The sequence below is a fragment of the Macrobrachium nipponense genome, chromosome 26, assembly GCF_015104395.2.
Source record: "Macrobrachium nipponense isolate FS-2020 chromosome 26, ASM1510439v2, whole genome shotgun sequence".
NCBI lineage: Eukaryota > Metazoa > Arthropoda > Malacostraca > Decapoda > Palaemonidae > Macrobrachium > Macrobrachium nipponense.
In genome coordinates, this window is record NC_087215.1 from 50682182 (window position 1) to 50695720 (window position 13539).

The 13539-nt window shown below is 38.1% G+C and overlaps 3 protein-coding genes across 3 annotated transcripts; 2 read left to right on the top strand and 1 right to left on the bottom strand.

Moving 5' to 3' along the window:
- Positions 1 to 3841: 3841 nt before the first annotated feature.
- LOC135199830 (crustacyanin-C1 subunit-like) lies at positions 3842 to 4923 on the top strand. Its single transcript, XM_064227971.1, has 4 exons — positions 3842 to 3982; positions 4177 to 4261; positions 4391 to 4516; positions 4694 to 4923. Exons 1-4 carry the CDS (start codon positions 3842 to 3844, stop codon positions 4921 to 4923), a joined length of 582 nt encoding a protein of 193 aa, XP_064084041.1.
- Positions 4924 to 8598: 3675 nt separating this feature from the next.
- LOC135199831 (crustacyanin-A2 subunit-like) lies at positions 8599 to 9667 on the bottom strand. The gene is made up of 2 exons (XM_064227972.1): positions 9089 to 9667; positions 8599 to 8970 (listed from the first exon to the last, which is right to left on the bottom strand). Exons 1-2 carry the CDS (start codon positions 9333 to 9335, stop codon positions 8738 to 8740), a joined length of 480 nt encoding a protein of 159 aa, XP_064084042.1. The 5' UTR covers positions 9336 to 9667; the 3' UTR covers positions 8599 to 8737.
- A 1009-nt stretch (positions 9668 to 10676) lies between these two features.
- Positions 10677 to 11678, top strand: LOC135199832 (crustacyanin-C1 subunit-like). Its single transcript, XM_064227973.1, has 4 exons — positions 10677 to 10817; positions 10951 to 11035; positions 11162 to 11287; positions 11449 to 11678. The coding sequence occupies exons 1-4, from the start codon at positions 10677 to 10679 to the stop codon at positions 11676 to 11678; spliced, it is 582 nt and encodes a 193-aa protein (XP_064084043.1).
- The last annotated feature ends 1861 nt before the right edge of the window (positions 11679 to 13539 follow it).

Genomic DNA, 13539 nt, shown 5'->3' on the forward strand with positions numbered 1-13539 from the left:
TGTGGTGTGTGTGTGTGTGTGTGTGTGTGTGAGTGAGTGTGTGTGTGTAGAGACAACGAAAGAGACTGGGAGAGGGCACTACTTGACCATTAAAAAATGGCCATATGGTAATGTTCTTCATCAAGTGAATGAATCTTACTATGCATCGAGTCCACATTTACCTGCCGCATCTTATCCCCAGGACATTTGAGAGTGACTTGGGGTGAATATAGAGTTAACAAGTGAACGTGTGGGTCTGACTAAGTTTTGTTTTCTCCTTCTGTACTTCGAGTCTCCTTTCCTGTAACTTATAGATGCAATCCACATACTTCCCCCTCTAGAGTTTGGTTGGAGAGAAGCATCAGTACATTTACTAGGAATCAGGAAAACCTCCTGCACGAGAGACAGAGGCAAAAAGACGAAAGCAGAGACTTTTAGACTAAACTTCATTCTTGGCGGAGGAGTTCCACTGTAATCCTCATCTTAATATCGCATCGTGCCAAACGGAGGACTCATACCTTCGTTTTTGTTATCACTGAAATTTTCAGGGCTTTTCCTCTTACTGAGGCAGAATTATTTCCATTTTTTAGCGTTGGATCTTTTTGCGATGCTTATAATCAGTTACGATGTAGACAGCTGCTGTTTGACACAATGTACTGAAGAACAATCGGGTGTTCAAAGATGATTATAGGTCTATAAAGAATCAGACGATTGAGGTTTACACCTGAATGGTATTTTCCAATATTGTCTTTGTTTTTTTTATTTTTATTGTGTTAACATCAATCTCATAGACATATAGTGAGTGACCTTCAGCGAATACCCGCTGTAGCTGAAGGGTTACTTGGCGATAGTAAGATTTATTCGTTATTACTATAAAGAATTTTGTCACTGTACTTTGTCATCAAACCTTTTTCTCTAGCTGACAATATGAAAACGTTTTTTCTGGCTCTGTGTGGCTTGTTGTTGTTCTATATTAGATATAGCTAGCCTTATGCCAGCACGGGCTCTTGCTCATAGAGCAGCCCGTAGATCTCTGTGGCTGCCACAGCAACGGTGGCGTCTGTGGACGCAGCTAAAATCCCGGACTTTGTCGTCAATGGAAAATGTCCTGCTGTCGATGAAGTCGAACAGTTGAAGGAGTAGATTTCAAGACATGCTGCGGTACTGAGGTTCCTCTTTTTCTCTCTCTCCTCCCTAATTCAACAAAAAGAATTATACTATTATACTTTATCTTATCCTGACAGGCACTTTTAAGCCCATTACTGAAATCACGCAATCAAGTTTCTATATTACTTTTTCAGATCTTTAAAGAGAAGACTAATAACTGAAAAGATTCAAGCTATTAGTCTTCGTATAGTCCAAAAGAGGGATCACTGGTGAAGTATACACAGAATACGAAGTTCTGATGCCTGGAAAAGAAGGACAATTAATACTGCTTAATCTGGAGGCAAAGTTTTGGAAGCAGAAAAACGGAAGAGGTATTCATAAGTAATCTCTAAAATTTAAAGTTTACAATCAAGACCCATATGGGTACAACTAAGGTATACCCATTATGCAAAGTTTTTGAGACCAATCAATACAGGAGACACTGATAGCGTGTACCCAGGACTCAAAGGCAATGATTAGGATTACCCAGAACACTGAAAAAGCTCTTCATTAGTATAGTGATTTGTCTTGTGCATCGTTCAAATATAAACCTTGTGATATCCCATCAAGATCATTGAAAGATTCCTGAAAAACCATAGTTTCATGCAAAGGTACATTGAAAATCCGATAAATAAATGAAAAAAATTTCCACTGAAAATTTTCTATCAGGGGTCAAAGCTGCTACATGAACTGCAGTGAAAATAAAATTGCTGTAATATACTAATTATTATTTTATACTGTAGATGATCTGTATTTTAACTGGTCCATAAATGATACTGTCAATGAAAGTAAGGTCAGGAACACTAAAGAAACATTTCATTAAGAAGAGTTATATAAAAGGGTAATTGCTTGAACTCCAGTTGCTTAAAATCATATAAATAGAAAGTAATGTTATGTCCGACATTTATGACTCATCTGATAAGAACTCTAAATGCCAAAGTAAATAACCTTCAAGGAAAAGTTGGTCCACTATATTAGGAATAATTAAAATCGGGGACTTTTAAAGAAAATTATATATTCTTGGTAACCTCATGTACAGATTGACACAAAAAGAAAATAAAGGAGGCAAAAGAATGAGAAGACAGGGTAAAAAATGTATTAAGGAAATGAAAGGAAGGAAGAGTTCATTCTATAATTAACTGGTGACTCTGTGATTAATGGTCACAATCGGATTGAGGCACAGCAACGAAGTTATCGAAGTCGACGCCATTTTTCTCGAAGACTGAGGCGCACTTCTCAGCGGCATCTCCCCAGTTCTCAGGTGTCCTGGAGAAGACGAAGCCGAACTCGGTCTTGTATCCACTCCAGTCGATGCAGGAATACACGCAAGAGTAGTTTTCGTAGTCGGTTTCAATCACCTTGTAAGGGCTGCCAATAACTGTAAGGAAAAGGAATATTTACTTTAATCTTGATTCAATTCAAGGTACTTTTATACCATGAGAAGAACCCAAAATTTATCTTTTAAGTACTTGTTGAAAAATAAGGAGGAACTTACCACCAGGGAAATCGAGGTGCAAGTGGCCCTTGGGGAATCTGCTTGTGTGGTAGATCTTTCCCTGGAGGGATTCGTGTTCGTCATTGGCATCCAGTCCTGAAGTGGTCACTTCAAAACCGTCTTGCCTTTCGTCGAGGTCGTACTTGGAACTGATGCATTTCTTCATTGGCATGTAAGGGTTCTCGATGATCTCCGTCATGAACCAGCTACCTGAGTACTGGAGACTCGAATAATTAAATAATTACGTCTCTTATCTCACATCTTCGCATTTTTGCATTTTTTTGCTTCCATAGATCCGAAAAACCTCGCCTTGATGAAAATAATTAGCTTGAAGTTCGGAGAGGAACTGGTTATTTATAGTTTTTCTTAAAAAAGATAACTTTTGGCAGAACTGTATAAACCAATCTATGTTGAAGGCATATTAAGAAACGCGCCTTCACCATCTGTCTACAAGACGTTAATTTCTCCTTATAAATATTAGATTAGTTAATAAAGGAATTTATTCAGATTTATGATTTTCGTAGTACTATACTATATGAATTTGGTAGATTGGTCTAGAGATGAATATAATTACTCACCCTCTGAGCATCGAAGTTGGACTGGAGGGAAACATCGGCACATTTTCCCTGCTCCAGGAAATCTGGCAAGCCTCCCCCACAGGAGACCGAAGCCACGAGACCGAAGGCGAAGACTGCAAGACCTAACATGTCAGTGAGTGAGCGAGTGTTTCTCTGCCCGATTCTGTGACCTCACGGCTCTTATATACGATCTCATGAACTAAAGCGGTGGATTCTAGTTCACATTTTCATTGTTTCTAATTTTACTTCATTTTCCTCTTCCTGAAGCATCTTTTGATTGCAGTGTCTTACAAGGACACTTTTTTCCTTCTTCACAGCCAAGTCACATTGAATTACATTGCCGGTATGTCATCTGTGACATACAAAAACGGCGCAAAAAGATAAATTGTCAGGTATCAACAAAAGATTATGGTACTTTAAAGAATGATTGCTGGGAATTAAAAGCGAGAAGAGACAATTGAAGTTTACCTCTGGATAAGTTGTATCACATCAAGATCACGAACGCATTACGATCGAAAAAAAAAAAAAAAAAAAACCGCTACGGCCATTGGGTGGCATGACGCCACCAAGATATCGTTCTCGGCTGTATAAAAGCACATGGTGGATGTCCCTTCCCATTAAACTCGTTTCCTTCGCTGACACAATGAAGTCGTTCGTTCTGGCTCTGTCTGTGGCTGTGGCGTCTGTGGCCGCAGACAAATTCCCAGACTTCGTCGTTAAAGGGAAATGTCCCGCTGTGGATGAAGTCAAATTGTGGAAGGAGCAGACTACTAGACACTCTGAGGTATTGCAATTTCTCTCTCTCTCTCTCTCTCTCTCTCTCTCTCTCTCTCTCTCTCTCTCTCTCTCTCTCGTAATACAGAAAACAATACTGTTTCTTGTTTAAATATCCATTGATACGCAACTGATTATCATGCAATAACTTCTAGTATCATTATTTTCCTGTTAAGGATAGTAACAAATATTTCATCTTTTCAGTTCGGAGGAGTCTGGTTCCAGTATGCTCTCACAAAGAACGAATATCAACCCCTGGAAAAATGTGTCCGCATAGAATACAATTTCGGTATGTAATTAAACGCAATATTTCTCTGTCTTGCAGTCTAAGGCTGGATGAATGAAATGTTGCTTATGAATATAATTTTCATAGAAGGAAGTTCATTAATTGACCTTTGTCTCTCGTTGTCTGCATTAGACGGAGAGGGATACAAAGTCCGCACTTCGGGCGTCAACTACAGCGGAGAGAAGCAGGAGAGACAAGGAGAGATCTACCCAATGCCCCTCGGGGATCCTCACTTCATGGTCGACTTCGAGGGCCATTGTAAGTATTGGGATTTTGCAACATTCCCTATTGTTATTTAGTATATTTCTACAATGCTATAAACTGTTTTCTTAGATTTATCAAAGTAATTTTGTTTATCAGGAATTTACCGGAATCACTCACTGTTTCCTCTTATGTGTGTGTCATTGTATTAATTCTGCAATATTTGTGTAACAGCATTCGCCGCTCCTTTGGTGATCCTCGACACCGACTACGAGAACTACGCTTGTCTCTACTCCTGCATGGACTACTCCTCCAGTTACTTCTCGGATTTCGCCTTCATCTTCTCCCGGAAGCCAGAACTTGAGGACGAATACGTCAGCAAGTGCCAGGCAGCTTTCAGGGACATCGGACTGGACACCAGCCGGTTCCAAAAGACGGTGCAGGGGTCCCAGTGCGATTACTAGACTGGACAACTGTCAGCATTATTTTTCTTTACTTTTGTTTCTTAAGATGGATATTATTTTACGGTAATAAAATAATTTTCGGACATTTAAACTATTGTTTTTGATAATTCTTTTAGTGCTGGCTTCGAAATAAAAAAAAAAAGTTTTCACTCTGAATATTTAGTGGAAAATTGGGTACCTTATAAATAATAAATGAGAAATGCTTGTCATCAGTGCAATAATGCCAAGTAATTATTGGATGGCACGAGAAGATATTGTGCATACCATTGTACTGTTGGTTACTTATTTATTTATTAATGAGAAAGCAGCTTATAGGAACAAACAAGTTTGCTTGTTAATAAGAATAGCATATTTTCGTTAAATAATTCACTATTTGTTGCAGGACCAGATATTGTTTACTTATACCGAAGTGGGAAATATAGGCTTCACGTATTGTGATACTTTATGGTACGTTACATATACCAGTGTTTTGTGGTATTGGCATGTATAATTTGCAATAGTTCAATGCTTGCAGGTAATAGTTCACCGACAAGCTACAGAAGACAAGGGAACTCTATGAGTTTGATTTGTTACTGAAGTGCTTATATGAGACATTTGTTAGGTGGTCAGCTCTATGAAGATTATTTTGGTTTTATTCCTTCAGCTCACTAGTTGTAACATGAAGTCTAACGTCTATGGATGCTTCATATTGTAACAGGAAATAGGTAAATTTTATAGATAAATTAAAAACTGAAATATTGCTGCAGTAATCCTCATAAGCCCAAGGACTTTAGCACTATTAGATATCCCTACCAAATATGGTGATATTCGGCAGAAGTAGGCTTTTACCCACAATATAATCATTAGAATTAAACCCCAGGACAAGTAAAAGGTTCCTGTCCAAGGGTCACTTGGGCGTGACTCAGGATTTACCGAAAATGTTGAAATATTTCCATTTGGTGGGCTGTATTGGAAGGATGTAATTTTGAGAAGTTGCTGCCGCGATTTACTTTCTGGACACTTCCTACCTTACGATTCTATAGTATCTTAATTTCCAAGATTTTCCATCGAATTTATCGAAGCTGTTCAAGACCAGAGTTCGAAGATGAATAAGAACACAAGGCAAGAAGAATAAAAAGTCAGTAGCAATTCAATTCCACAATGAATGTTGACTTATGGTAGATATATTTCAATGAGTTACAGATTTAAAGAGTGGTATTCTCAGCGAACACTTCAGGATATCACCGTCTTTCTTCAACATGAAACGAATGAAATAGAAAGGGAAGGAAAGAACCTTTACCCCTGTGCATAGACTGTAATAGTAGGAGGGACTCCATCGCACAGAAAGAGCTTCAGTTCGAGATTTGTTTTTACTGAATCCTAGAAATGTCACAATTGAGGACACTGAGGAAGTGTTCTTCTAGCATTAAATTTGTGAATTTCTAGGAATTCCAGATTTTCTTGATGGATTGCAAAGGTTACAAAAAAAGAATCCAGTTTAAGGGTTTTCGTAAAGGTTAAGATACATAAACGTAATCTAGAATAAGAAAAAGGACTAGATTATTACTACTTTATGTCAAAAACATTTTATTCTACAATTTCTTGGATGGTTTAATCATTAATCCTCGCTTATACCCGAGGTAGTCTTTAAGCTTCCTTATATTGTATACTTACAAGAAATTAAAATTGCGAGATAGGAGAGCAAATGCTAATGTTGAAATTTACAAAATAATATTACTTATCAAATTCACCGAACGCCTAGTAACAGCTAGCAACATTGCTCTAAAGAGAGAATTTTCAATGGCACTCCAAAAAACAGTCTTTCCACCTTATTTCAAAAATGCAGGAAATGGCAAGAAATAAAAAAGGATTTTCAGAGAGATTTTACTTTCGTTTCTTAAGATGGATGTCATTTAAAGATAATAAAATAATTTTCGGACATATAAACTTTTGTTTTTTATAATACCTTTAGTACTGGCTTCGAAATTAAAAAAAAGAAAATTTTTGCTCTGAATATTAAGTGGCAAATTGGGTACCTTATAAATAATAAATGAGAAATGCGTGTCATCAATGCAATAATGCCAAGTAATTATTGGATGGCACGAGAAGGTATTGTGCATATAATTGTACTGTTGGTTACTTATTTATTTATTAATGAGAACGCAGCTTATGGGAACAAATATGTTTGCTTGATAATAAGAATAGCATATTTTTGTTGAATGATTCACGATTTGTTGCAGAACCAAGATATTGTTTACTTATACCGAAGTGGGAAATCTAGGCTTCACGTATTGTGATACTTTATGGTACGTTACATATACCAGTGTTTTGTGGTATTACCATGTATAATTTGCAATAGTTCCATGGTTGCAGGTAATATTTCACCGACGAGCTACAGAGGACAAGGGAACTCTATGAGTTTGATTTGTTACTGAAGTGCTTATATGAGACATTTGTTAGGTGGTCAGCTCTATAAAGATTATTTTGATTTTATTCCTTCAGCTCACTAGTTGCAAGACGAAGTCTAACGTCTGTGGAAGCTTCATATTGTAACGGGAAGTAGGTAAATTTTATAAATAAATTAAAAACTAGAATATTGCTGCAGTAATCCTCATAAGCCCAATGGCTTTAGCACTATTAGATATCCCCACCAAATATCGGTGATATTCGGCAGAAGTAGGCTTTTACCCACAATATAATCATTAGAATTAAACCCCAGGACAAGTAAAAGATTCCTGTCCAAGGGTCACTCGGGCGTGACTCAGGATTTGCCGAAAATGTTGAAATATTTCCATTTGGTGGGCTGTATTGGAAGGATGTAATTTTGAGAAGTTGCTGCCGTGATTTACTTTCTGGACACTTCCTACCTTACGATTCTATAGTATCTTAATTTCCAAGATTCTTCATCGAATTTATCGAAGCTGTTCAAGACCAGAGTTCGAAGATGAATAAGAAGACTAGGCAAGAAGAATGAAAAAGTCAGTAGCAATTTAATTCCACAATGAATGTTGAGTTGTAGTAGATATATTTCAAGGAGTTACAGATTTAAAGGGTGGTATTCTCAGCGAACACTTCAGGATACCAACGTCTTTCTTCAACATGAAACGAATGAAATAGAAAGGGAAGGAAAGAACCTTTTACCCCTGTGCATAGACTGTAATAGTAGGAGGGATTCCATCGCACAGAAAGAGCATCAGTTCGAGATTTTTTTTACTGAATCCTAGAAATGTCACAATTGAGGACACTGAGGAAGTGTTCTTCTAGCATTAAATTTGTAAATTTCTAGGAATTCCAGATTTTTTTTATGGATTAGAAAGATTACAAAATAAAAATCCAGTTTAAGGGTTTTCGTAAAGGTTAAGATACATAAACGTAATCTAGAATAAGAAAAAGGACTAGATTATTGCTATTTATATGTCAAAAACATTTTATTCTACAATATCATGGAAGTTTTAATCATTAATCCTCGTTTATACCCGAGGTAGTCTTTAAGCTTCCTTGTATTGTATACTTTCAAAGAAATTAAAATTGCGAGATGGGAGAGCAAACGCTAATGTGGAAAATTACAATAAAATATTACCAATCAAATTCACCAGACGCCTCATAACAGCTACCAACATTGCTATAAAGAGAGAATTTTCAATGGCACTAAAACTTCATAAACCGTCTTTCCACCTTATTTCAAAAATGCAGGAAATGGAAAGAAATGATAAAGGATTTTCAGAGAGATTTTATTATTAGAGTCACCTTGGATAGGCACACAAAAATAAAGAAATAAAGAAAGCAATAAGACAAGAATTTAAAAGTTAAACATTCAAATGATAGTGGATTTAATCTATGATTCATAATCACAGTCTGAAGAATGAGGAACAGTGACAAAGTTATCGAAGTTAACGCCATTCTTCTCAAAGACTTCGGCGCATTTCTCAGTAGCATCTCCTTCGTTCTCGGGTGTCCTGGAGAAGACGAAGCCGAACTCTGTCTTGTATCCACTCCAGTCGATGCAGGAATACACGCAAGAGTAGTTTTCGTAGTCGGTCTCAATCACTTTGTAAGGGCTGCCAATAACTGAAAGGAAAAGGAATATTAACTTTAATCTTGATTCATTTCAAGGTACTTTTATAGCATGAGAAGAATTTTGATATTCCATTTTCATTTTACTTGTTGAAAACAAGGAGGAACTTACCACCAGGGAAATCGAGGTGCAAGTGGCCCTTGGGGAATCTGCTTGTGTGGTAGATCTTTCCCTGGAGGGATTCGTGTTCGTCATTGGCGTCCAGTCCTGAAGTGGTCACTTCAAAACCGTCTTGCCTTTCGTCGAGGTCGTACTTGGAACTGATGCATTTCTTCATTGGCATGTAAGGGTTCTCGATGATCTCCGTCATGAACCAGCGACCTGAGTACTGAGAATCCTTGCCGTGAGATTTTTGCATTTTGAAATGTTCGTGCTTTGCATTTTCTTCATATTGAGTAGCTACAAAGGATTTATTGAGAGCTTAAAGGATAATTTGAAGTATTTTGGTGGCTCATTTCTAAATATGTTTATCACAATGTAATTCTACGAGGTTTAAAAGTTTAGTTGAGTCAGTGAAATTACAAGCTAATTGATCAGTACTTCAGAACCATATCTCATTGAGTCAAGTTCCGTTAATTTCCTGCTGGAGTTGTTTCATTATTTACAAGAGAGGAATTAACGATTGTGAATCCTTTTAAATGGCAGGAAAAATGGTTATTTAATTAGATCTTCTTCAATAGTGACTTACTTCAGTGTTCCTCTTTATAGTCTATGAAGACTGTAATATACTCTCCTGAATTGAATTATCGAGTAATATTTGTCTCAGTTTTTTGTAAGAACATTTTTAACTAACGGTTGAATAAGATTAATGGATGTTAGTGTACGTGATTCTCCTGCTATGCAACTCAAATATTTCTGAGCAAATAATCAAGCTTAAACATGAATGATCATATTTGAAGGCGTCAATTATAATCTTGCTCTCTTAATGTGGCGCCCTTTAAGAATTCCCTGAGCAAGAGATCTTCAAAATACTCTAGTTTTATGTTAATAAGTCTGTTATTACTTTCAAAAGGAAAGTTGATCTTATTTTCCGCAAAGGATTGGAAGGAATTTGTGAGGAAATGATTTGTGGCAGGTAATTTCTCACCTTGCGAACATCGAAGTTCGACTGGAGGGACACATCAGGACAGCTGCCTGCAAGCAGAAAGTCAGGCAGCCCTCCATCACAAGTGACAGAGGCCACGAGACCGAGGGTAACCACTGCGAGACCCAACATCTTTCTTGAGGAGCGACTACAACTCAACTGCCTCCCTGGACTCAGTCTCCATTTTTATATATCTTCCTGCAAGCGGAAAAAGTTATACTTGCTTCACTGTGTCATTAAAACTATTATGGATGTCTTTCCTGTTCTTGAAACATATTTCCCTATATTTTTTATTTTTGTGACGGTCCTTTTAGTCCAATTGCGAATTAAGCAATAGTACTTCGACACAAGTACTACATTAAAACAGTAGACTATTATAGGAAGATTATAGTGTGCAAAAGACTGATCGCTGAAATAGAAACTGATCATTACGTCACTTCCAATACATCAACGACGCCACTTTCGATACACCAAGTTCATGGACGCATTACGACCTTTGGTACAGTTACGCTATGTCTGTAGGCGGCTATGACTGCATAAAAAGTTCTTCTTCCTCTTCAATATAAAAGGAGGCGGTCGATGCCATTCTCATCAAACTTTTCTTTCGCTAACAAAATGAAGTCATTCCTTGTGGCTCTTTCTGTGGCTGTGATGTCTGTGGCCGCAGACAAAATCCCCGACTTCGTCGTTGAAGGAAAATGTCCCGCTGTAGATGAAATCAAACTGTGGAAAGAGCAGATTCCTAGACACTCTGAGGTACTGCAATAAGTCATATTTTTTCGCATTTGAACAGGTATCATTAAGTACCTAATTATAATTATGAGATAAATTTGCTATAATATTACTTCATACCTTTCAGGGAAGACTAACAAATATTAAATCATTCCAGTTTGGAGGAGTCTGGTTCCAGTATTCGCTGACAAAGAACGAATATCAACCCCTAGAAAAATGTGTCCGCATAGAATACAATTTTGGTAAGTAATTAGATTCTTCTCACTCTCTTGCGTTCTAAGGCTGGATGAATGAAATGTTGCTTATGAATAACATTGTTATAGAAAGAAGTCCATTAATTAACCTTTGTCTCTCTCTGCCTGTCGTAGACGGAGAGGGATACAAAGTCAGCACTTCAGGCGTGAACTACAGCGGAGAGAAGCAGAAGAGACAGGGAGAGATCTACCCAATGCCCCTCGGGGATCCTCACTTCATGGTCGACTTCGAGGGCCATTGTAAGTACTGGAATTTTGTAGCATTCGCTATTGCTATCCAATATAATTATGTAAGGCTATAAATTTTGTCCTTTCATTTATTAAAGTCCTTTTTCTTATTAGGAGTATGCCGAATTCACTGTTTCCTCATATGTGTTTGTTATTGTATTATTTCTTTACAGCATTCGCCGCTCCTTTGGTGATCCTCGACACCGACTACGAGAACTACGCTTGTCTCTACTCCTGCATGGACTACTCCTCCAGTTACTTTTCGGATTTCGCCTTCGTCTTCTCCCGGACGCCAGAACTTGAGGACGGATACGTCAGCAAGTGCCAGGCCGCTTTCAGGGACATCGGACTGGACACCAGCCGGTTCCAAAAGACGGTCCAGGGGACCCAGTGCGATTACTAGATTAAACTAAGTCGTTTTCTCTTAGTTTTTGTCTGTCCTGTAATCTCTTTCGGTCATGAATTAACAGAATTAGAATGGTCATCTTTTATCAATGTCCTGTTGAGTCATGCTATTTTTAGAGAGCAAAACTTTTTTTTTCCACCTTAACATTTAGAACATATGATCATGTAGAAACTTTGTAGCTCTGTTTAGTTGGTGAGTCCTCACCCCTCTACGAGGCACTGTGCACCATTGCCTTGCACAGCAGACTCATAAGACCTCTTGCAAGTTTGCTGTGAAAGGCAATGGTGCGCACTGCCTTGCGACCCAATTAGGTGTGTACCATTTTTTTCACAGCAGACTTTTAATAGGTCTTATGAAGCTGCTGTGCAAGGCAATAATGCACACTGCGAACCAGGAGAGGGTGCACCATTGCCTTCCACAACAGACTTGCAAGAGGTTTTATGAGTCTGCTGTGAAATGCAGTGGTACACACTTCCTTTCAAAGCAAAATCATAAGACCTCTTGCAAGTATACGTTTCGAGGCCGTATTGTGGTTAGAAGTGGAAAGACTTCTTAGTAGCTGTCACCCCATATCGGACTACTGAAATACTGATCAGAGGTAAGGCGAAACTATTCTTGTTGGGCGTTCATGACACTGGTCCAGTTCACCCGAAGTAATAGAGTTGTTGAGAGCCTCGGAGCAAAGCTGACGAGTTTTGAGCTGCTCCCGTTTTCTGGTTATTTTCCCTTCCTTTGGCTAGGCTATAGAAAGTGAAAGGAAGAGACAACTTGAATACTTTTTTCCCCTTTGGGCAAACTTAAAAGAAAGGATTCGATTGGATTAGATTTCTCTGTGCACCCGACGTATGCTTCTAGGTGTGAAAGGAGATCTTTCCGGCTTTCTGCTTTTGCTCAACAATAGGGTGATTATAAAATTCGCTGATCATATGCGTTTTGAAATGGTAGAAATGGAATATGAGGACAAATCTATTAATATTGGCGAAGGTAAGACTGTAAGAATGATTCATTTGGGTAGTGATTACACATATGTTCCCATAAAATGCACCGTTTGATATGGATGATGATTTGGTCATTGGTGTGTTAAGTAGTTACGGGAAGGTGCACTGTACGACACAACAGATTTTCCCATGGAAGGGCAAAGGGACTGACTCAGTTGAACGGTATCCGAGCGGAAAGGATGGAGGTAAGAGAAAGTATTCCTTTGTCGGGTAATATATGTGGACACAGTAACTTTTATTTATCAAGACCAACCTAAAACTTGCTATAACTGTACAATGGAAAGGGAATCCAGGTTAAATGTTTTTAACATGGCCAATTTCCCGAATCTTCCTAAGATAAATGGCAGTCCAGTTGCATCAGAAATGTCGGATGAAGGTGGAAATAGGACCGATGTTATGTCGAAAGCATCGAATGGGTGTGCTGACGAAGAATCAGAGAACTATCTGGGAATTACACACTTGAGAAATAGTATACCTGAAGATAATCAGCGGGAGCTGAACTTATTCACAGTCGAATCAAGCCCAAATACTGGTGCGCAGGAAATTGGTGGTGATGAAGTTGAAGGTGATAATAGCTATATTGGTATTTTTAATACTAAAAAGGATAGTAAGTGCCCAAGACTCCCGAACCCTTTTAAGCATTCATTTTCGGGATGTTCCGCAGATGGTGGTGGACCATTTGCATGTACGCAAGGAACAGCTTAGTGATGATGAAGGCTTAAAGGAAATGACTGTTACGATGTCAATTCATAAGGGTGATGAGCCCACAGATGTAATGATTTTCGGGAAAGATTCTGATATTGAATTATTCCAGAAAATAGTACTTGGCAATGAGGACGAATATGAAGAACGAATCTTGG

Excerpts from the sequence above, each read along its gene's own strand:
- LOC135199830 (XM_064227971.1), top strand. The coding sequence starts at position 3,842 with ATGAAGTCGTTCGTTCTGGCTCTGTCTGTGGCTGTGGCGTCTGTGGCC. Across the intron at positions 4,262-4,390 it reads CCGCATAGAATACAATTTCG|ACGGAGAGGGATACAAAGTC; the intron begins GTATGTAATTAA and ends TGTCTGCATTAG. Across the intron at positions 4,517-4,693 it reads GGTCGACTTCGAGGGCCATT|CATTCGCCGCTCCTTTGGTG; the intron begins GTAAGTATTGGG and ends TTTGTGTAACAG.
- LOC135199831 (XM_064227972.1), bottom strand. The coding sequence starts at position 9,335 with ATGCAAAAATCTCACGGCAAGGATTCTCAGTACTCAGGTCGCTGGTTC. Across the intron at positions 8,971-9,088 it reads GCACCTCGATTTCCCTGGTG|TTATTGGCAGCCCTTACAAA; the intron begins GTAAGTTCCTCC and ends TTTTCCTTTCAG.
- LOC135199832 (XM_064227973.1), top strand. The coding sequence starts at position 10,677 with ATGAAGTCATTCCTTGTGGCTCTTTCTGTGGCTGTGATGTCTGTGGCC. Across the intron at positions 10,818-10,950 it reads AGATTCCTAGACACTCTGAG|TTTGGAGGAGTCTGGTTCCA; the intron begins GTACTGCAATAA and ends AAATCATTCCAG. Across the intron at positions 11,036-11,161 it reads CCGCATAGAATACAATTTTG|ACGGAGAGGGATACAAAGTC; the intron begins GTAAGTAATTAG and ends TGCCTGTCGTAG.